Source organism: Poecile atricapillus, chromosome 2 (assembly GCF_030490865.1).
Source record: "Poecile atricapillus isolate bPoeAtr1 chromosome 2, bPoeAtr1.hap1, whole genome shotgun sequence".
NCBI classification, from domain to species: Eukaryota; Metazoa; Chordata; class Aves; order Passeriformes; family Paridae; genus Poecile; species Poecile atricapillus.
The window spans coordinates 89,603,764-89,625,317 of record NC_081250.1 but is presented as its reverse complement, the minus strand read 5'-3'; the positions used below and the strand labels follow the sequence as shown (position 1 = coordinate 89,625,317).

Here is a 21,554-nt window from a genome sequence, read left to right as displayed (position 1 = left end):
ATGCAGAATCTGAGGGATTCTGGAAGAAGACAGAATATCCTACACAACATTCTGTCGAAGGAATGTCCAGTGTTTCAGAGGGATGGTCACCTTTAACCCCCTATCTTTAGTTAATGCTCTGCACTTACCTGTTTAACAGTATTCTTTCCTAAGAAAAAAAACTTTGTAACATATTCTTTTCTCAGCACCAAGACCAAAACTTTTTACATGACAATTTAAAAAATGTACAATTTAATAAAACCTGAAATGGTGTGATAATTTGGAAAGTCTGAATAAAGTAGCAAATTCCAGTTCTCCTACCCACCTTGCCCAAGTTACAAAACAGTGCAGAAATATGTAAGGTTTTTATTAATTGTTATTGTTTAACAGGTAAGTGACAATTTTATAATAAAAAGTTCATTAAATACTTTGAAAACAAATTATTCTTGCATTCTACATATGTATATGGGCAGTTCCAAACAATTAACCAGTTCAGAACAAGTGTGGGGCAAGATAAAACTTACATTAGAATTTTCAGCGTAACAACCTACAAAGGGGGAACATTTCAAAAATACATTGCATATCCACAAACATGAGTTTTGGTAGAAACCGATGGGGCCAGTGCTTCTAAATCAGTTACACACTTTTTAAAAGCCTTCTGAAACAACTCTTCTGTCTTGATACAATGATCTTCAAAGTGTCCACGACCACTAGTTCAATTAGTTGTACAAATAACACTTCTAAAAAAGAGAAAGTGAATACCAAACCTTTACTACATTGCATCCATTGCATCCTGTACATTCAAGGGTGTAAGGCTTGAATATACATATTCCTACTGAAAAAATAGTATTTTACCTTTGATTATATTTTTTTAAACATTTTGAGTGATATGAATGACAAACTAGGAAAAAATGAAAAAGCATAAAACCTTTGATCTTTTAAGGCTAACTTGTACAAATTCAAGGCATGAATCTCAATTACACTGGCACTGATTCACTCTTAGTCAGCTGAGTGGCTTAACTGCCTGCAGGAATCTATGAAGCGTGCCACAGCTGGACAGTCACTTTTCACATCCTGAAGGAATTACACACAGGCTGTTATTCAAACTAATTTGTTCTCCTGGGCAATTAGACTGTGTGCCTATGTCCAGCTGCAGCAGCTTGGCTCAGGGTGTCACACATGAGTAGCAACTCAGCTGTGTTCTCATCTCCCAACCCACATATGCCTGGCACCCAGACAAACTGTGGCTCTTCTGGTGTTTGTGCTCTTTTTCTCCAAGTTTGTATACTAAAACTTAATTTAAAAAGTCAGTGTAGAAAAAGGATTAATAAGTCAACAAAACAGTGCAATTAGTACTACCAAGGTGAGCAAAATCTCAACTGGAAAACCAAGTAGTTGGGAAACATCTGTTCTGCTCAGGAATTTTGTTCCATGTTAACTATTTTTGCTTAGTAACTGGATTACGTTGCACACATTGTTTCAAAAGATTTATCTGCTATCTTCTGAGCTCAGACTAAAATGAAACCAGGAGAAAACAGTAAGAGAAAAGCCCCACATCTGCAGGAAGATGGGCATAAACTTAGCTTGGATTGCTTCCAAGCCATGGTTCTACATGATTGCCTAGAGCAAACGCGTTTGTCAAGTCTAACCCTCGGCAGATAATAAACTGCTAATTAACCAACTGACAACCTACCAGCACTAATCAGTCAAGTAACAGAGGAGACTAAATGTTATAAATGAAAGGGTAAACACTGTCTCTTTGAGGTCTAAGGCTTGATTAGAAGGGGGGAAGAACAAAGTTATTATTTTAAATACATGGCACAATTGAAAGAAAGGTGGCTCCTACTGCTAAAAGGACCAAAAGTATACTCAAAGTTCTAAGAAACTGAAATGCACTGGGTTTTTAAAATTTGTTTGTTGTTGAATTTTTAAAATCTGGACCTTTTTATTTTCCTGCATTATTTCACAGTATTTTTTGTTTTTACCTATTTTATTTTAGTAGCTAAATTAAAAAAAAAAACTTTCTTAGAAGTGTGCAAAGCTTGTGAATCTGTAGGCCTTCATGGTCATGTGTATGTAAAGTGGTGAACCACAAGCACAGAATTTCAGAGCTGCAGAAAAGAGTATGTACTTCAGTTCTGGGGGACAGGTGGAGAGGGAGTAGTGGCTACCAGTGCAGGCTGCATTTAGGTTCCCGTCTGCAAACAACAAACAGGACCTGTCTAAGGAGCAGAGCCAGGTGCAATGGCAAGGAGGTCACTGCAAGCAAACCAGGAGGCAGCCAGTGCCCTGAAAGGCAGAAGCAGCAGCATGGGGACATCCATAAAGGTGGCACATTACTGGGTTACAACTAAAACCTCAATTGAGAAAAAAAAAAGAATTTTTAAGGTATCTCCAATGTATGAGAATATAACTTCCAGGTTATACACTCTCTAGAATCTGAGAATGGATCCCAAGTGCCAATGGGACATCTGTCTGTTCCTTTATACATTATTTGAATTAGCATCTTTTGGATGTTTCATTCATAAAGCATTATTTGTATATTAAACTGGAAGACAATGCAAGACTGACTAATCCGAAACAGGATCAAACTATTTCCCCCTCAGAAATACTAACACATACACTTACACACATATATATATTTATGTAATTGTACATACAGACACGTAAGATTCATGTGTCAAGCAGCTGGCTCCAACACCATCTCTCTCAAACATCTGCCTCAAAATCAGTCTTGCTTAGACAAATTTTTAAAAAAACAATAGTAATAATAAAAGACAGTGTTGAGATACCATGTAAAATGTCAGGGATAAGGAGCACAATGTGCTACTGCACCTGGGGGAGACAAATGACCCTTCTCTGTTGCTGGAGTGTGACCATCAACGAGGCAAATCCCTCTAAACCTGAGTTCTGTTTTGCTGCTTCTGATACCTGGGGAGTTGGCATATCTCTATATTGCAACACAAACACACTCACGGAGTTTAGGAGCATACACAGCTCACCAGAGCATCTGCTGTTAGTGTGAGGAAAGGCACCAGCACTGCACATGTCCCATGCAAATACAAGTGCAAGGAGGAAGAGAGGCAGCAACACAGAAGCAGAAGGATTTAACAGCTTTGGACTACAACTGTGATTGTCCCCTACCACGCACAGTGTATCGTGCGGAATCCCACTGCTTCCCCTACTTAGTGTTTTCCTAACATGGCCTTTTCTACCTTCTTGTATTTTTGCAGTTCAACAGCTAGTTCCCAGTATCTCAGATACAGCCACATAAGCTTTCCATTTTGACTTCTGGTTCTGTTCAGCACGTTGCCACAGTAGTTATCATGTTTGAAAATATCTTTTAAGCCACTCTCCACATGTAAAGCCATAGCAACAGGATTAGTTGCTGCTTTAACTAGCAGATTTTTCTCTATTTCTAGTCTCTGACTTCTGGGTACAATAAGACTGCAGTAGATGTCCTGTCTTTCCTTCAGTCCCTCTTCAAATTCTTTTAGTAAAACATTGGCTCTCTGTTGCCACTCTTCTTCCTTTGCCAGGCAACTCTGGTACAAGGTACCTTCTGCTCCAGACTGCAAAAGGACTTGTTTTTCTCGCTCCAACTTCTCCTGCTCCTGTTCTAGCAGCTTCCTCTCTTCTACTAGTTTGCGGCTCTGGGACACGAGGGCTTCACGGTAACTCAGGGTCCTGTTGCGTTCCTTTTCCAGCTCCACCTCCAGATGAGCAACAGCGCGACGATTCTCCGTGATTATATCCCGGTATTTGCCTTCCAGGTCTTTTTGTAAAGTTGACTCTTTTCTGTAGTATTCTTGTCTTTCTTTTTCTATTTCTTTCTGACATTCTCTGGTCCAGATCCAACCTATCACATATAAATGAGACTTCAGATGCAAGTATAACATGTAACAATGAGGGATACGATAAATTAGCTATGCCAGAAATGAAGCTACGAAGTGGTAAAAAGCTCTCCTTCCTGCCCTTCACAGTGATACTTCTACTTACATGTCCCCACAAAATATATTTCTGTGGTCCTTGTTTCACAGTGAGTCACTTTGAATGATCATGCTTTCTCTGAAATAAAATTTCAGAGAAATTTTCTATTATTTTATTGTCTATACTAGCACTACTTAGATTAGAGAAGGAAAATAAAGTAATGGAGAAACAAACTGGAGGTCTCCAATCCAGATATTGCATGGAGAATTTTCTAGGCCCAGTAAATAAATACATCAGCAACATCTGGCGTTGTTACCTCTGGGCTCTCCAGCACACCCTGCGTCCATTTTTCCTGAGAGAGCTTTGTATATTGGAGCTTATTAAATATGGATTGAACTCCGCGTATGAAAAGTGGTCCTTGCCTTAGCGCTACCGACAGCGCTGGCTGTTTACAGCGCTATAAACAAGAAGGCCTGGGGAAGTCTCCAGGCGGGGCAGGGCTGGGCTCCATCACCGCACTGCTCCAGGAGCCCCCCTTGGGCCGGGGGCCCAGCGCTACTCACGGAAGGCGGCCAGGCCCAGCATGGGGACCAGCAGGGCGTAATTCCAGCGGCTGCCGTCATCGCCGGGACCGCGCCGATTGGGCAGGATGTTCCAGTTGGGAGGCTCGTTTAAGTTATTCATGAAGGCACCTGCGATGCACAGAGGGGAGATGCCGCCTCAGCAACGCGCAGAGGGATCGGGACCGCTCCCGCTGCCACCTTCTCCTCCCGCTGGGGGCCTGGGAATTCTGCCCGAGCCCCGCGAACGGCGGCCCCGACGCTTGGGCGCGCCCTGAGCGGCAGCCCCGGGCGCGACACGGCCTGCCGGGCTCATCCCCGTTCCCATCCCCGCTCCCATCCCCGCCTCTGTCCCGCTCCCCCCACGGCGGGACCCCCACGCACGAGCCCGGGAGCGCGCGGACCCCTGGCGCTGCCACTCACCTGCCGGCCCCGCCCCCTCCCGGGCCGGCCCATCAGCCTGGAGAAAAAGGGGGAGAAGACAACACGAGGCTCGCCCGAGCCTGAAGCGCTGCCGGACGTCAGTCCCCGCCCCTGACGGGCGCTTTTTATTTCATAAAGCCGCCGCCAAACGCAGCCGTGAGCGGAATCTGAATTCCAGCGTCTGGAGCTGCTGAGTCTGCTTTTTGTCCGAGAGAGACTGTACGGTTTTTCCTTCACCCTTCTGTCCGAATCTTATGTCTACGGAATGGTCTTTCCCACAACTTCAAAAAATTATTCTGGCCTGGTAATTACACAAAAATTCAGGCGCTGTCAGACAAAAACACTGACTCTTACAGTATTGGAGACGTACGTATTTTAATATGTCATCAAGGAAAAATAATGGCAGTAACAAAATTCTAGGATTTTTGTTTGTTTGTTTGGTTGTTTTTTTTTATGTTCTTTACACTCAAAGCACAAAACAAGAGCTGTTTAGGAATCTTCCATCACGCAGCTCTGGGGTGGTGAGCCCCCCCTGGCGGCACTGTTAGTCTGTCCCGCCGTGCCCCGCGCGTGCGCCCTTCACACCCGCTCCCCCTCTCCAGTCCCCCCGAGTCTGCGGTGCGTGATGGCGGCAGCGGCTGCGCGGGGGCTGGCCAAGCGCTGGCTGCGACTGGCCGCGGCTTCCCGGGCGGTAAGTCCCTGTCCCTGCTCTTGTCCCTGTCCTTGCTCCTGCCCTTGTCTATGCCCTTGTCCCTGTCCTTGCCCTTGTTTTTGTCCTGCTTTCCCGGCGATGGCCTGTCTCCGCTGTCTCCTCCGTGACCTTGACCCGCCCGGTGATCTCCTCAGCCCCGCCAGGTTCGGTTCCTTCGGTGCTATTTTGGAGCGGCACCGACCTCGCGATTCGTGTCCCGGGGCCAGATTCCTGGGAGTAGGTGGCTGTGGGTATGGCTGGGCCGCGCCTCCCGGCTCGGGAAGTGAGCGCCGTAGCCTGAGGCCCTGAGCAGGGTTTTGAGGGAATGGGATGAACGGGAAAGGCCCTGAAGGAGCCTGGCAGGTGCAGCCCGAGCAGCGGGATAGAAAGCTCGCCTCAGACTCATTCTGTATCATCAGTAGTGTGCACAGGAAGACACGGGAAGTGATTATGCTGCTGTACCCGGCGCTGCTGAGGCCGCATCTCGAGTGCTGTGTTCAGTTCTGGGCTGCTCAATTCACGAAGGACATTGAGGTGCTGGAGTGAGTCCGGAGAAATGCAGCGAAGGGTCTGAGCACGAGTCCTGTGAGGAGCGGCTGAGGGAGCTGGGGGTTTTTAGCCTGGAGAAAAGGAGGTTTCGGGAGGAGTTTATCCCTCTGTACAGCTGCCTGAGGAGAGGTTGTAGCAAGATGGGCTCAGTCTCTTCTCCCACGCAGCTGGTGACAGGAAAGAGGAAATGGCCTCAGGTTGCACCAGGGGACGTTGAGGTTGGACATCAGGAAGAACTTTTTCACAGGAAGGATGATCAGACATTGGAATAGGATGCCCAGGGAGGTGGTGGAGTTACCATTCCTGAAAGTATTTAAGGAAAGGCTGGATGTGACACTTAGTGCCATGGTCTAGTTGACACGATGGTATTTGGTCATTGGTTGGACTCAGTGGTCTCAGAGGCCTTTTCCAGCCTAATGCATTCTGTGATTCTGGACCTGTGTGGGAAGCCAGTGTATATCTGAGTTGCTTGAACCTGGCTGGTGATTGTGGCCCTGCTGAGGAGTCTGTCAGGTTTGTGTTAGGGGGCTGTAAATCATGCATGAAGGCTTGCTTGTCTCCATTGTGAGGAGGGAGTTTTCAGTTTCTTCCCACTGTTCTCATCCTGCATGCCCATAATGAACTTGGGGTAATGAAAGTGGGCTGTTGTTGTACTTGTGTTACAATGCAGAAAATACAGCTACAGAGAGAGGGAAAGGTTTAAGGAGTGTCTCCATATTTTAGACGGCAGTGAGCTGGCCCTGACTGGACATTTAGTTTCAAAAGGGCCACGATCTTCCTGGTGTCATAACAGTTCAGGATTACTGCAGTCAGTGTTTCCTTCAGATTTAGGGTCTTTTTCTGCTTTGTGCGGTTTTGTTCAAGCTCAAAACCTTGTAACACAGCAGTGTGGAACAGGGAGAGAGTAACTGCCTGGAGGAGAGTACTGGTGGAACTCCTTATGAATAGATGTTAGGAGCTGATCTCATTCCAAGATGACTGCAGAAACCAGAAATGTGCTAGCAAGTATAATGACAGAGTAGATTTGCTGTTATGCAAGAAGATAATTTAAGGAAACTGGTATGAGAAATGATAAAACTAGGTTGGGGAAAGTGTACTGGAATTCACATCAGAGATGGAAAAGAGGTGAACACTGGGGGAGGGAAGAGCTGCTTGTTAGCATATTGTAGGAATGTAACAGCTGCAGATATCACTCCAGTGCATTTTAGGTTATATTTCAAATAGGGAAGTGCTGATGTCACTGGACAGGTCACTAATGTGACTTTGTGTTGCTGTTCTCAGCAATCATACATGCTAAGTTAGGCTTATTTTCTGAACTGTGTAAAGAAGGAATTCCAGGTTCTGATACATTGGAGAGGTGGAGACTAACATTCTGATTGTTTTAATCTGTCAAAGCAAAGTCCGCATACTGAATAGTTTTGGGTGTGGTGTTTGTTGGTTTGGTTTGGTTTTGGACAAGTCAGGGGGTAGGAAGTGACATTGCAGAAGTGTAAGCCTTGCATCCTTTTGCAAAGTTTATGTATTAATAAATGGTTCCAAGTTGGTCACTAATTTCATAAAGAATAAGAGAAATATCTCTGACTTTTGAAGCAATGCTCAGCTGGAAGAGCATTCCCTACAACCTTTTTTTAATTTTCAGTACTGTGACCACCTGAAATAATTCAAATTCTGAGGATTACTTGACAGGAGAGTAACTTTCCTTTGCTTCCCATGGTTCCCACAAAGCTTCATCTTTGCTAAATTATGAAAAAACTGCGAGAATACATCAGCATTAATTGCAGACATATTCTTCTGTCAGTACAGCCTCAGACAGGTCTGAGAAGCTGGTCACTGTTGGTGAAGTCAATAGTGGGTACAGGTGAGGCCTGTTAACTGCAGGCTTGTGGATGCTGAGTGCAGGAGATCAGGCAGGTAGCACAGTGTTTGTGTGAAACTACGTCACATAACTTTCTCACACTGGCCTGAGAAAGTGTGGCCTGAGAAATTGTGAAGAGGAACTCATCCTTAGAGAAGGAAAACAACCTTTGCAGGCGTTGTTTGTCTCCCTGTTGTTTACTTGTAAGAAATGGTCAAGGGGGTGTTGTTCCTCACTGTCCAGTGATGGTGATGTGTTGGTTTGATGGCCAGTGAAAGTTTTACCTTCTCAGAACTGTCTATAAAAGGAGAGCTGGAAGAATAAAACTAGCTTTCTTTTGCTTGAGAGTCTGTGTTGTCACTATTGCTGTTCCTAAAAAAGTGTGACACAGGCTATTATCTCATCAGTCAAACTCTTTTTGATTATATGGCATGATTATAGGACAGCCAGAACTTCAGTGCAGGTAGCTCTGAAATGCAATAATACTCTTGTATCTGTGCTACAAGTGGTAAGTGAAGATCTGTTATAAATGTAGGGTAGCTGAGAGTGCCGTAAGTCTATTCTGTGGAAACATTTGTTCCATAATAGTTGTCTTGGCTTCTTTCTGTAGTGGCCAGCAGCATGCCAGGCTCCTGCCCGGAACTTGCACTTCACAGTCTATGGAAAGAAAAATGCCTCCACGAAGGTGTCTGACTCGGTATGTCTGTACTTTTTATATTCTGATTCAGTAATGCACTTAATGCTTGACAGACATGAAACTTTCAGGCTTTTAGTGGAGTGTTGTAGTCAAGTACTTCGTGACACTGAGTTGTTGAAATGCGTGGCTCTTTTTAATGACAGTTTCCAATCAAGAGAGTACAACAGACGTAGCAATTGCTGCAAAAGTCTGTTGAGAACATTATACCGATCCTATTTATGCTTTTATGAAACGTGTTTGACTTACTTTGAACTATTTGTGATGATAACAAAGTGATTTATTTTTCCAGATTTCTACACAATACCCAGTAGTGGACCATGAATTCGATGCAGTTGTTGTGGGTGCAGGAGGAGCAGGTCTGCGGGCTGCCTTTGGTTTGTCAGAAGCTGGGTTTAACACAGCCTGTGTTACCAAGCTGTTCCCCACCCGCTCTCATACAGTTGCTGCACAGGTGAGGAATGAGGCAGAACAAATGTTTAAAACATGCCTGTTGTCAGAGAGCTGATTTGGATGTAAAATAATCAGAGAATGGTTTGGGTTGGAAGGAACCTTAGATGTTACCCGGTTCCAACGCCCCTGCCATGGGCAGGGATTTCCATCCGTTAGATTGGATTGCTCAGGACCACATCCAGCCTGGCCTTGAACACTTCTAGGGATGGGGCACATGAACATCTTGTTTCAAGGCCATGCTTCTTTTTATAAATGTTGCATATTTAGTTGAAACTTTTTGGAGGGTAGTATGTCATAGAATCAAACTTAATCATGATCATTAAGGTTAGGAAATGCCTCTAATATCATGAGAGTCTAATCATTAACCCATGACTGCCAAACTTTCTGTTAAGTAACAGGTACATTTCATTCTGGTACCAAGCTAGTGACCTTGCAAGACACATTTTTTTAATCTTGCTTCCAGTTGTTCTTAAAATCCTTAATTTGCCATACATTTTCATTTCATTATGCTGCCTCTTTTTTCTTCCCCTTTTCTAAACATTATCAAAATGCAGTGCTCCTTTTTTGCCTACAGTGTAACTGTGATTCACTGTGCCACACAGAAAAGCAGGACAAGCCATTGTGAAAGGAGGAGTTTCACGGGTTTTTCACAGCCACATTAAATATAACTTTATTTCTTGTACACAGATGCATAACTGGTATGTGATTTTTAATAGAAATGAGGTAAACCTGCTAAAGCTATACTCAAGTAATTGTAATGCCAGGAAAATGGATTTTCATTTTCAGGGAGGGATCAATGCTGCTTTGGGGAACATGGAGGATGATAACTGGAGGTGGCATTTCTATGACACAGTGAAAGGGTCGGACTGGCTGGGTGACCAGGATGCCATACACTACATGACTGAGCAAGCCCCAGCTGCGGTGATAGAGGTGAGACTCTAGGGATTTGATGTCAGCTGTAGTTATAAATAACACAGACTAACTTCCAAGGACATCTCCTTAAAATAACATCGTATCGCAGTGCACAAGAGTTTCTGATGCTTGCATTTGGGTTCAACAGCTGGAAAATTACGGGATGCCATTCAGCAGAACTGAAGAAGGAAAAATCTATCAGCGTGCGTTTGGTGGACAGAGTCTTCAGTTTGGAAAAGGAGGACAGGCCCACAGATGCTGTTGTGTTGCAGACAGGACTGGACATTCACTCTTACATACTTTGTATGGCAGGGTAAGCAGTTGTGAAGTAAACTTGGTTTGAGTTTCTGTGTTTGCATTTACTGGTTTGTTTTTTTTTTCCTTTTTCTCCACAGAGTTTGAAAAAAAAAAAATCAAAACCAAACAAACATGTAGCTGTTCACATATGAATGAGAAATCCAGGGGAATGGCTTATAGCAGTTCTGGGTTATCTGCCTTCCTGAGGCAATGTGGAAGGATGAGGATGAGGATGATGCTAATTAGTGTACACTGTCAGCTTTGTGATCTGGAGTAGTTATGCACTGTTAGTACTTCTCTGTCTGTGAACTAGACTGAGAATTTACGTAAACATTGTCCCAAAAGCCCTTTTTTTTCAAAAGTTTGACAAAGTAGCACTGGGGAGCTCTGAAAAGAGTTACTAGCTGGCATTTTTTTTTTGCTCATCTTCAAACTGGGAGGAGGGGGAAACAAGGTGTAAATGAATAAAGGCCTATTGTGCAATTCTGAGCTTGTTTTGTGGCAAGTAATTAACTAGTGCTCCAGCTGTGCCTATTAATTCTACGAACCATAATTGGAGGAGTGTTGGCTGTTTGAAAATTCTAGTGAGCTACTTGAACCCAGAAATCCGAGTACCTGTTAGCTACTGTTTTTTATTTACTTGGTAGCCAGCTAATTGCTCTCCTCCAGGTTTGAGCTCTGTGTGCTGCTGCAATACAAATTATTGGTGCTGCCAAACACTGCTTTGATCCCTGAGGGCATGAAGGGATGTTTGACTCGGTGCCTGCTGCTCCTGTTGGTTTATTGGATTCCTGGAGGTGTTTCTCATTTCTCTGGGAGAGATTAGGTGCAGCGTGCTTGTACATGCATGGGGCACTGCAGCTGGCTAACGTGTTGCCAAAGGTAGAGTGTAATGACAAGTCCTGCTGCCCAGCTCCTGACTGCTCAGAATTAAGTGCCCTTGCCACTACTTGTATCTTTTAAAGCTAGAATAGATTAATTAGCAAAGTCTTTAATTTAAAGTTATGAGGAAAAAGTCTTCCCTGAGAGTTGGTGGGGATGTTTTTTATCCTGATACATCCCATGTGCATTGACAGTTTTGAAAAGAGGTTACTTCAGTAAAAGTTCCTTTTCTAATTTTCCTCCAGTCTCTACGATATGATACAAGCTACTTTGTTGAATATTTTGCCTTGGACCTTCTTATGGAGAATGGAGAATGCCGTGGAGTTATTGCCCTCTGCATTGAAGATGGAACCATACATCGTTTTAGAGCAAAGAACACGGTCATTGCCACTGGGTAAGGTAACATTTGTAATGAAGGACCAAAACTTGGTAGTGTTTCCAGCTGGATGTTTGTGTGTTTGTACATATGTTTGGATCCGCAGTGTGGAGTACATCGACTGACAGAACATAATTTATAGGTTCTTTCCCCCACACTAAAAGGAATACAACTGAATTCAGTCATTCCCTCTGAAAGAAGGCACATGCTAATTTTGTGACCAAGTATAAATTTGGTATGAGGTCTAACTTTTATTCTAGAACAATGACATAAAGTAAGAATGTGTAAGAGTACTATATATGATTCAGATGGTGTTCAATTTTTAAAATGTGCTGTTTGAAACAGACATTTTTGCAATGCTGCCAACATGTCTGCTTGTAGAGTTCTGAATTTCCTGTAGGAAACAACTTCTGTCAAAATTCCAGAGATTCTATTTAATTAAGATACTACCACTGTAATTCTAACTGTTCTAGGATAAAATTATCATAGTATGAGTGTAACTTACCATTACTTGGTTGCAAAGTTTGTATATGTTTATTAGAATGCTATTTGCATTAGTCTTTTGCTGCTTATGGCTCTCCTGTATCTGTTTCAACATGAAAAATATTTATAAATGTCTCTGTAAAAGATACACTTATAAATAAATTTATAAAAGGTTGCCCTCATAATTTGTCTTTCTGATGTGTTTTTTATCCTTGTGTACTTTGAGGTGTGTGGAATCTGTACATTATTATTTATTTTAAGAGTTTGTCCTGAAATTGGGTCGATTGGCTGTTCTCAATAATGTTGGAGGCTAACCTAGATGTTTGCAGCATAATAATTCGTGTTTTATACCTGGGCAACTTAGTTTTTAAATCTAAGAATATAAAAGCAGGACCAAATGGGCAATATAAACCATCATTATATGGTATTTTTAGAAAAACTTAGGTGTGGTTCAAATGAAACTGAATGGTATGGATTGAAGGAACTTTCTGAAATAACTTTTTATTTTTTATAGCAGAAAAGCTTCTGATATTAACCTAATGATCCTGCTTAAGAATTGGTTTTCTTCAACCTTCTGTTACCAGCCGTTTTTCAAATATAGTTGAGCAAAACTGGGCTAAGCCAGTTTTGGTTTCTTTTGGTTGAACTAGTACAGGAGATGGTAAAACTTAAAGTACTTTTCTTATTAACCCTCTCCACTGTTGTGCAAGCAGCATAATTTAGGGGTATGTTGTAGTGATGTTTTAATTTTTCTTCCTGTTAATTCTGTTAACTTTTGTATTCTGCAGTGGGTACGGCCGCACTTACTTCAGCTGCACATCTGCTCATACCAGTACTGGTGATGGCACAGCCATGGTCACACGAGCTGGGCTCCCTTGCCAGGACTTAGAATTCGTGCAGTTTCACCCTACAGGTACAGAATATCAAATAGTGCTTATAACATGATTTTTAGTGAGTTGAACAGATTTTTATGTTGTTTTAAAATGTCACAGAATCACACAATATGCTGAGTTTGAAGGGACCCATCAGGTTCATCAAGTCCAACTCCTGTCCCTGCACAGGACACCCCAAGAGTCACACCACATGCCTGATAGCAATGTCCAAACACTTCTTGAACTTTATCTGGTTTGATGGTGTAACCACTCCCTGGGGGAGCCTGTTCCAGTGCCCAGCCAACCTCTGGGTGAAAACCCTTTTCCTACTATCCAACTTAAACCTCCCCCGACAAATTTTCAGGCCATTCCCTCAGGTCCTGTCACTGATCACCACAGTGAAGAGATCAGTGCCTGCCCCTCCTCTTCCCCTCACAAGGAAGTTGCAGGCTGTGATGAGGTCTCCTTTCAGTCTCCTCCAGGCTGAGCAGACCAAGTGACCTCAGCCATTCCTCATTCAATTTCTGCTCAAGGCCCTTCACTATCTTTGTTGTGCTCCTTTGGATGCTAATAGTTTTAATGTCTTTTTTATATTGTGGTACCCAAAACTGCCCCCAGCACTGGAGGTGAGGCTGCCCCAGTGCAGAGCAGAGCGGGACAATCCCCTCCCTTGCCCGTCTGGCCATGCTGTGCCTGATGCCCTCCAGGACTGGGTTGGCCTTCCTGGCTGCCAGGGCACTGCTGGCTCATGGTCAGCTTGCCATTGATCAGAACCCCCAGGTCCCTTTCCATGGCACTGTTTCCCAGCATCTCCTTCTGCTGTGTGTCCTTACAGCCAGGGTTGCTCCATCCCAGGTGCAGAATCTAGCATGTTCCCTTCATCATCATACAATTGGTGATTGCCCAGCCCTCTTAATTTGTTGGGGTCTCTCTGCAGGGCCTCCCTGCCTCTGAGGGAATCAACAGCTCCTCCCTGTTTTGCAGTGTCTACAAACTTGCTCAGTATCCCTTACAGTCCTGTGCCCAAGTCATTTATGAAGATGTCGAAGTGCACAGGATCTAAGATAAAGCCCTGTGTAACCCTGTTAGTGACAGGTTACCAGTATGATGTCCTCTCAGGACATCAGGCATGACGTGCTCAAGTCAGTTTGCACTTTTCTGGAAGTTTCTCTTTTGAGTTGTTGCTTGTGATCTGTGTTTAGACTTGTCTGTGTCTGTTGTTGAATATAAATTTGAGAGAGTAGATATAATGTGAGAAAGGTCTCAGCTGTTATAATTTAAAGAGCAGTGTTTAATATTTTGAGGTGCTGGCCTTACAAAATAAGGACAAGCTGAAACTACCTCTTAAACTTGTATTTCCATTGTCCTTAATATTTCAAGGGGTTTGATATTTGATACAAGAGCAATGGGATAGGTGCAAATGTTAGGGAATTATATACTAGTATCTTCAGTGAAGTGCAGGAGTTGAAGTTAAGGTATGTATTTAGAACTGCGGTTTTCTAGCACGTGATCAGTATCTAAACTGTGAATAACAAAGATCACAAAGTAGATTTGCAGGTAATTAAATATTTCATTTTAATTCGTGATGTGATTTTTTTGTAAATGGTTTGCATAATTTTACAACATTGTTGTTATGTCACAGAGATTCAATGTTCCTTTGACTTAGCTAAGGTTTTTTAGTTAAAGAAGCTTCACTGCTTATATGATAATTCTGTAGCTTTTAAAATAATTATCAAGTGCATGAGTTAGTTTGCATTTTTGTTTTCTGTGATGACCAGTGCTACAGAATAACAGGTAGGCCTTCCTTCTCTAAAGGAAAAGGATACCAAGTAAGTTTTTATGTTACAGAGGATTTGAAACCATCCTGTACTGATTCAGCACACAAGAGGTAACAAAACTCAGCAAATGGACCTAATAAACTTCTGGTTTATTAAAAATCCTAAAAAATTGCTGAAGGTCTACAAGGTCTTCATAAAATTCTCCTAATGTATTGATAGGTGCAGATCACTTCCAGTTTTAATATTTGAAATACTGTGGGTGTTGCAAATCAAGTTGCTTAGCTTTTGGAAAGAGTGAAAGGAATAACAACAGTTGAGGGACAGTTCCTAGAGGTATGACTGGGGTGGAATAAAATCTGCACCTCTGGTTATTTTGAGAAGACCTTGTTTATTCAGTGTTCATCCTGATTGTGAAGCTATGTGGAGAAATCTCCCTTGATGACGTTTTCATTCTTGAACAGGTATCTATGGGGCTGGCTGCCTTATCACAGAAGGATGTCGTGGAGAGGGAGGTATTCTGATCAACAGTCAAGGTGAAAGATTCATGGAGAGATATGCACCTGTTGCCAAGGATCTGGCTTCCAGGGATGTAGTGTCTCGTTCTATGACCATAGAAATCCGTGAAGGAAGGTTAGTTAAATGCTCTTAACAAAGCTGCAGAAGGAACACTTAGTCATACTAGACTGTGAAGTGCAATAGTTCATTTGATGAGCACATGGTAATTCATGAGAGTAAGCTTTAATGACTTGTAAGCTGATTTCTGTATGTAAGGCAGAAATCTTTCTTGTTAATTCCTAATGATACTGACAGAGAACAAATGATGTTAAGAGTCTCCTGTTTGAATTCAGTGTGTCTAGAGACAGTTGCTCAAACAAGTTTCATATATATGCTCGTACTACAAAGAAAATAATTTGGTGCTCTGTTCTCTTCACTAATTACAAAGTTTTACATATTTCTGCAGAGATGTAGTAGCTGAAAGTCTTAAATAATATGAACTACTGTGGAAAGAAAGCTGGGACTTGAAAAATGGCCTCAATTCATTCAAGTGCCACAGTCGATGCTAGATATTAATTTTTGTTAGATAACATTTGAAAAAGAACCAATTTGTTTTCACAAATGAAACAAACTGGATTAGAAATGCCACTAGTGTTTGTAAATTCCTGTTACATATTCCAATGTTGCTTTTTTCTGTTTTTTGCTAGGGGTTGTGGTCCTGAAAAAGATCATGTGTACTTGCAGTTGCACCACTTGCCACCACAGCAGCTGGCAACCCGTCTCCCAGGGATCTCTGAAACAGCCATGATATTCGCTGGAGTTGATGTCACTAAAGAGCCTATCCCTGTCCTGCCTACTGTGCATTATAATATGGGAGGTATTCCTACTAACTACAAGGGACAGGTGAGGAATACACATCACTTTTGCGCTGTATTTTCATCATCCTACTAGGAAAATACTTTCCAAATAGAAAAGCATTAGGAATTGTTTCATAAATGTAAGGATGATTAATACAGTTTTTAGTAATAATATAATAATGATGTCAGAGTACTTAAAACACAGTCCTTTTGGTTTTTTAAAATAGCTTGATAACCAAGTTCCAGTCCATCTGGAGATGGGAGTTCCAAGAAACATCTAAAATGAAGTTACTGTCAGTTCTGACAGCAATTCTCTGTTAATTGAGTTGAGGATAGCATAATTGAACATAGATCAAAGTAGGGTTCTATTGCATTCTGTTACATGAGTTAATGTGTATTATTCCTCTGTAGTTCATATAATCTAAACACTAAAGCAGATCTTCCAGCTGACACTAGCTGGAAATCAATGTGATGGTGGGCAGCTGAATTCTTCAGTTGAAGAAAAATTGTGTCCTTATTACATTTAAATGTAAACTTTTGCTTTAGAAGCATATGCAGATCAGACTTTATTCCTGTGCATTTCTGACTTGCTGCAGAATTGTGGTGAAACAGAACTATGCACTCTTCATAAGCATATGTAAGGAAATCTTGGGGTTTAGTCCTATCTGTATTTACATACAGGTCTAAATGTATGTATTTGCATACATTTCTGCTTGCCCATTAGAAATAAAACAATTCTGTGTTTAGAGTTGGAAGAAACTTTAGGCTGCTGTGTTCCATCCTTACATGCACGTGGCCTTTGCAAATCAGGAGATTTGCACTGTTTCAGAGTGTTTTAAAAAGCTGAATATTAATGGGGTGTGTGCAATGTCAGGTGATCACACACGTCAATGGTGAGGATAAGGTGGTGCCTGGGTTATACGCCTGCGGGGAAGCGGCCTCTGCATCCGTCCATGGTGCAAATCGACTTGGAGCAAACTCTCTTCTGGATTTGGTGGTCTTTGGTCGTGCTTGTGCCCTGACTATTGCAAATACATGCAAGCCTGGTAAGTCTCACTTTTCTAGAGACATTTTCCTTTATGATGTAATTTCTGCCCAACAAGGCATTGTGTTGCTACCTGGTTCAAATTTAGAATGACACTCAAAGACTCTTATGTGTTAGAAAAGGAAGAAATTGGTATTTATGGTTTTTGTAGGTGTGTTCTTTGCCAGCCAAATGTTTTGACATTACTGTTTGCTTTATAATTGATCCTTTTAAAACTAGAATTGGGCCAATGCTATTGGTAAGAACAGTTAGGATTTTTGACAAATTAACAGGAATATTGAATGTGAAGACTGTGTTCTCTACATACTGCACTGTCTTCTACATCAAAATGTAATCTGTCTAACACTTGGCACTTTCACATAGTGGAATTTGCTGCCGCCTTTCTGATTTATTTATAAGAAGGACTGACATACAAGTGGTAAGAGATATTGCAGTTTTTAGTATCTATCTCATTCACCGTATTCTCACTACTGAATCTTACATATTTTTTAAATATGTATCTAGTTCAGTGACAGTTGTTGACCTGAGAAAACAAAGAAGCAAACCCTCCCTTCCAACCCCCAGCCAAATACTGGAAGTGGCAGTTACATTGCCAGAGCAGCTGGAGTCCACAAGTAGTCATCTGTTTTCTTACTGCCTGGTGTTCAAACTGCACCAACTGCAGAGACTGATGATTCCTCATGGAATCAGCTTAGATCTTGTGATGCCTGATTGGTCTGGCTTTATGCCAACATTTTTTTGAAAAAAAAAAAAATAAATTCTGTGGCTCTTTAGAGTTAGAAATTGTAGAAAGGGGTTTATTAATCTGAATGCAAAGCTACATGTGAGATGAACTGTGCTGGTAAGATGCTGTGTTTGCTTTGTTGCCCAGTAACATGTGGCTTCCTGTATTAGAGGCAAGATGCAGAGCTCATGTCTAACTGCCAGGCTTATTGACTGATCCTGGTCCCTTAGATATCCAATAAAAGATGGGAGGTTTGGGAGTGAGGAGACAAGGAAAGCATAGCAGAAGGTGGTAAGGACCACAGGCTGATTCCATAGTTTAGAAGAATTTTCATTGTGCTGTTTCAGTGCTGCTTCGAAGCAGTGAACAGCAGAATTTTGCCAAACCTATAAAATCTTTATTAGTTGTTATAGGAAAGAATGGGATTCATATTCCACTGAGAACTTTAAATATATGGATACAATTGGTATCACAATTGGTATTGACACTTAGTGTGCACCTCAGAGAACGAAAGCAGATTGTGCATTACTCAAATGTGATTTGTAGTAATTGATAGTCTCTGAAACTGCCAGAAACCAAACCCAAGCCTGGATACCAAACTTACTGAAATTTTCTTATTAGGAGAGCCAATTCCCCCAATTAAACCAAATGCTGGTGAAGAGTCAGTTGCTAATCTTGACAAGTTAAGGTTTGCTGATGGAAGCATAAGGACTTCGGAAGTGCGACTTAGCATGCAGAAGGTAAGCCTGGGGAAGCTCTCAGGGATAGGTTGGACAAGCTACAAGCAACTGTGGGGTTTGGCAACTTGTGTGTGAGAAGACTGTGTGCAGCCAAGGTTGTATCAAGTTTTGTTAATTCCTTCTTCCCTTCATGGTCATTCCCTTATGTAGTTCACCTGCTGTGTGGTAGAGTGGGGTTTCAGTTGTTCAGGGTGAATGGAAGAATGTGGGGATTTCCAGGCTGCAGACAAGTTTGAATTCAGAGCAGCTCTGTATCAAGCTCTTCTGGAGTTAAGGAAGTTACATGCTTTCATGTGCAGCATATCAAACTGATTTTGTTTTACTGTGTTGCAGGCAATGCAAAACCATGCTGCTGTATTTCGTACTGGTTCTGTACTCCAAGAAGGCTGTGAGAAACTTAGCCAAATTTATGGTGATCTGGCTCATCTAAAGACTTTTGACAGAGGTAATGTGATAGCAAAGAACACACCTTGGCCAGAGTACTCTGGGAAGAGTGTTGGTGGCTTGTTTTTGTTTTTTTTCTGTAAACATAACATGTTCTTTGGCTGAAGATTTTGACCATTTTGAATCTTTCAAAATATTTTGTAGAGCCCTACTTACTAAATATGGCAATCAGGTAAAATACTTGACCTTAGCAGTCATTTTCTGATGGAAAAATCTTTCAAAGAAGCAGAGACTGAAATTGGATATAAATGTGTAAGGTACAAACTGCCCTCAGAACATGATGTGAAATTGTCCAAATACTAAGATGAATGCTGAACTTTGTCAGAATCTTCCAAAAACGCCAGGAGTTGCAGAGAGGTATCCAAGACTATTCATAGGCTGAGCACTCAGTTTTCATTCTGCAGCTGAGGAGATCACAATGCAGACAGATACTACCACGTCTTGTGGTATATCTTAAGAGAACTTGGTTATTTAAGTGCAACTGATGATGCACCTTTGGTTCACTCACATGTATTTCTCTTGTTTGTAGACTATCTTCCATAGTATTTTAATATTTTACTAGGTATTGTGTGGAACACTGACTTGGTGGAGACCCTTGAACTGCAGAACCTGATGCTTTGTGCTCTACAAACCATTTATGGTGCTGAGGCTCGCAAAGAGTCCCGGGGTGCCCATGCCAGAGAGGATTATAAGGTATATTTTCTGTGATCTGAATGCAGGAATCTTGTTGTCATGTTTCCTCAGATGGATTATTTTAAAGTTGTAACATCTTCAAATGTTAAAATTAGTGTAATATTTGTTTGGAGTCCTATTTGTACTGCTCTATCTCTTCTTATTTGTTCTTTATAAAAGGACCAATACATGGAACACTGGGAATGATTTTGAGAAGAATTGTTCCATGTGCACATCTGAGTGATTGCAGACCTCTAAACCAGGACTGTAGCAATAATACCATGGACACATAAACAGGACATAAGGATGCATAAACAGAATAATTGTCCTATGCAAGGAGAGTTACTTTAGAGCCCTTGTTAAACCTGAGCATTTCAAATTGGACATAGGCAGTGTTAAGAGAAAGTTTGCTGTCTGTTCAGAGGCATGCTGGGTTACAGGTATAATTGAAATGCAGCTAATCTCGTGGTTGTAAAGTGATCTGTAGATACAACTTCTGGTCTGCACTAATCTCATTTTCTCCCTAGTTACGGGTAGATGAGTTTGACTACTCTAAGCCACTCCAAGGCCAACAGAAGAAGCCATTTGAGGAGCACTGGAGAAAGCACACCCTGTCATATGTGGATATCCCAACTGGGAAGGTACTTTGAGCTTGGTGCTTGAGGATCTTTTTTGCTGTTAACAGCTGTTCTCATAAACAGCCTTGGAAATTGTGATAATCCTGCACTGTTGATCTTTGGGAAGCCACTTTGCTATTTGAGCTGGAATTGTGTTTCCCCTTGTGTCAGGCTAGTTCCTGTTTTTCTTTTGATGGTGACAAAACCTGTTGTTGGGTGTTCAGTAGAACAGCTTTATGGTATTTCAAAGATAGAACTGAATCTGATAAAAATCTTAACTGTTGGTGTTTTTTGGATCTCATTCTCTGAATCCTGTTGTCCTGAAGTTTTTTGTTTCCTTTTACTTTAGGTTACCTTGAAGTACAGACCAGTGATCGACAAAACCTTGAATGAGGAAGATTGCCAGACTGTCCCACCAGCGATCCGCTCGTACTAGCAGCTTCCATCTCACTTGAAGCCCTCTCCCAGAGGGGCCAGTGTACATAAGCATAGCACAAGCAAACCAAAATAGTGTTGGCACTTAGCAATGAACGGAAAATGCTGACAAAACTTTTCTCGCTTGTATTCTGCTGTGGCTTACTGTACATTTATTAAAAGTGGAATGCAGAACAGCTTATGTTCTTTCACCCATCTGTCAAAAGGGACAGCTAAAACACAAAATGTGTCTAAATAAAGTCATTACAAGTCTTGTATTTGTTTGAATATGCTGATATGTTTATAATTAAAATGCTCTTACTGTGAATGTGTAGTTATTTACATATTTTAAGTGCAAGAAATGTGTTCAGTGACAGGACAAGGGGCAGTGGGCACAAACTGAAGCACAGGAACTTCCATCTAAATGTGGGGAAGATGATCTTTATTTTAAGAGTAGTGGAGCACTGGAGCAGGCTGCCCAAAAAGGTTGTGGAATCTCCGCTGGAGGTACTAAAAGCCTGCCTAGATCTGATCCTGTGCAACATGCTCCAGGTGCACCTGCTGGCGCAGGGAGGGTTGGACCAGATGACCACGAGATCCCTTCCACCCCCAGCTATTCACTGCCATAGTTTTAGACAAGATGGAGATGCTGAATTTTGTGATGTGAGGACTTAAGCATCTTAGTTGCTGACTGTAATACTTGAAGATGTTATAGTAGTAGTTACAACTTTGAATTGTCATACTGTTCTCTTGAATGAAAAAAGAGACATTCACTTCCTCTGATACAGAATAATATAGATAATGTTATTTAT

The 21,554-nt window shown here is 41.9% G+C and overlaps 2 protein-coding genes across 4 annotated transcripts; one reads left to right on the top strand and one right to left on the bottom strand.

The window, feature by feature from the left end:
- Positions 1-329: 329 nt before the first annotated feature.
- CCDC127 (coiled-coil domain containing 127) lies at positions 330-5,015 on the bottom strand. Of its 3 annotated transcripts, XM_058832726.1 has the most exons (4): positions 4,893-5,015; positions 4,473-4,601; positions 3,539-3,838; positions 330-2,177 (listed from the first exon to the last, which is right to left on the bottom strand). In XM_058832726.1, the coding sequence occupies exons 2-4, from the start codon at positions 4,591-4,593 to the stop codon at positions 2,005-2,007; spliced, it is 594 nt and encodes a 197-aa protein (XP_058688709.1). In that variant the 5' UTR covers positions 4,594-4,601; positions 4,893-5,015; the 3' UTR covers positions 330-2,004. The 3 variants fall into 3 exon arrangements, with proteins under 3 accessions (XP_058688709.1, XP_058688706.1, XP_058688707.1); XM_058832723.1 differs by having other exon boundaries at positions 330-3,838; XM_058832724.1 differs by lacking the exon at positions 4,893-5,015 and adding an exon at positions 4,854-4,888 and having other exon boundaries at positions 330-3,838.
- Positions 5,016-5,433: 418 nt separating this feature from the next.
- On the top strand, positions 5,434-21,070 carry SDHA (succinate dehydrogenase complex flavoprotein subunit A). Its single transcript, XM_058831906.1, has 15 exons — positions 5,434-5,583; positions 8,598-8,684; positions 8,974-9,135; positions 9,921-10,064; positions 10,195-10,359; positions 11,471-11,619; positions 12,873-12,997; positions 15,196-15,364; positions 15,937-16,132; positions 16,961-17,132; positions 18,477-18,595; positions 18,929-19,040; positions 19,602-19,732; positions 20,239-20,352; positions 20,678-21,070. Exons 1-15 carry the CDS (start codon positions 5,518-5,520, stop codon positions 20,762-20,764), a joined length of 1,998 nt encoding a protein of 665 aa, XP_058687889.1. The 5' UTR covers positions 5,434-5,517; the 3' UTR covers positions 20,765-21,070.
- Positions 21,071-21,554: the final 484 nt, after the last annotated feature.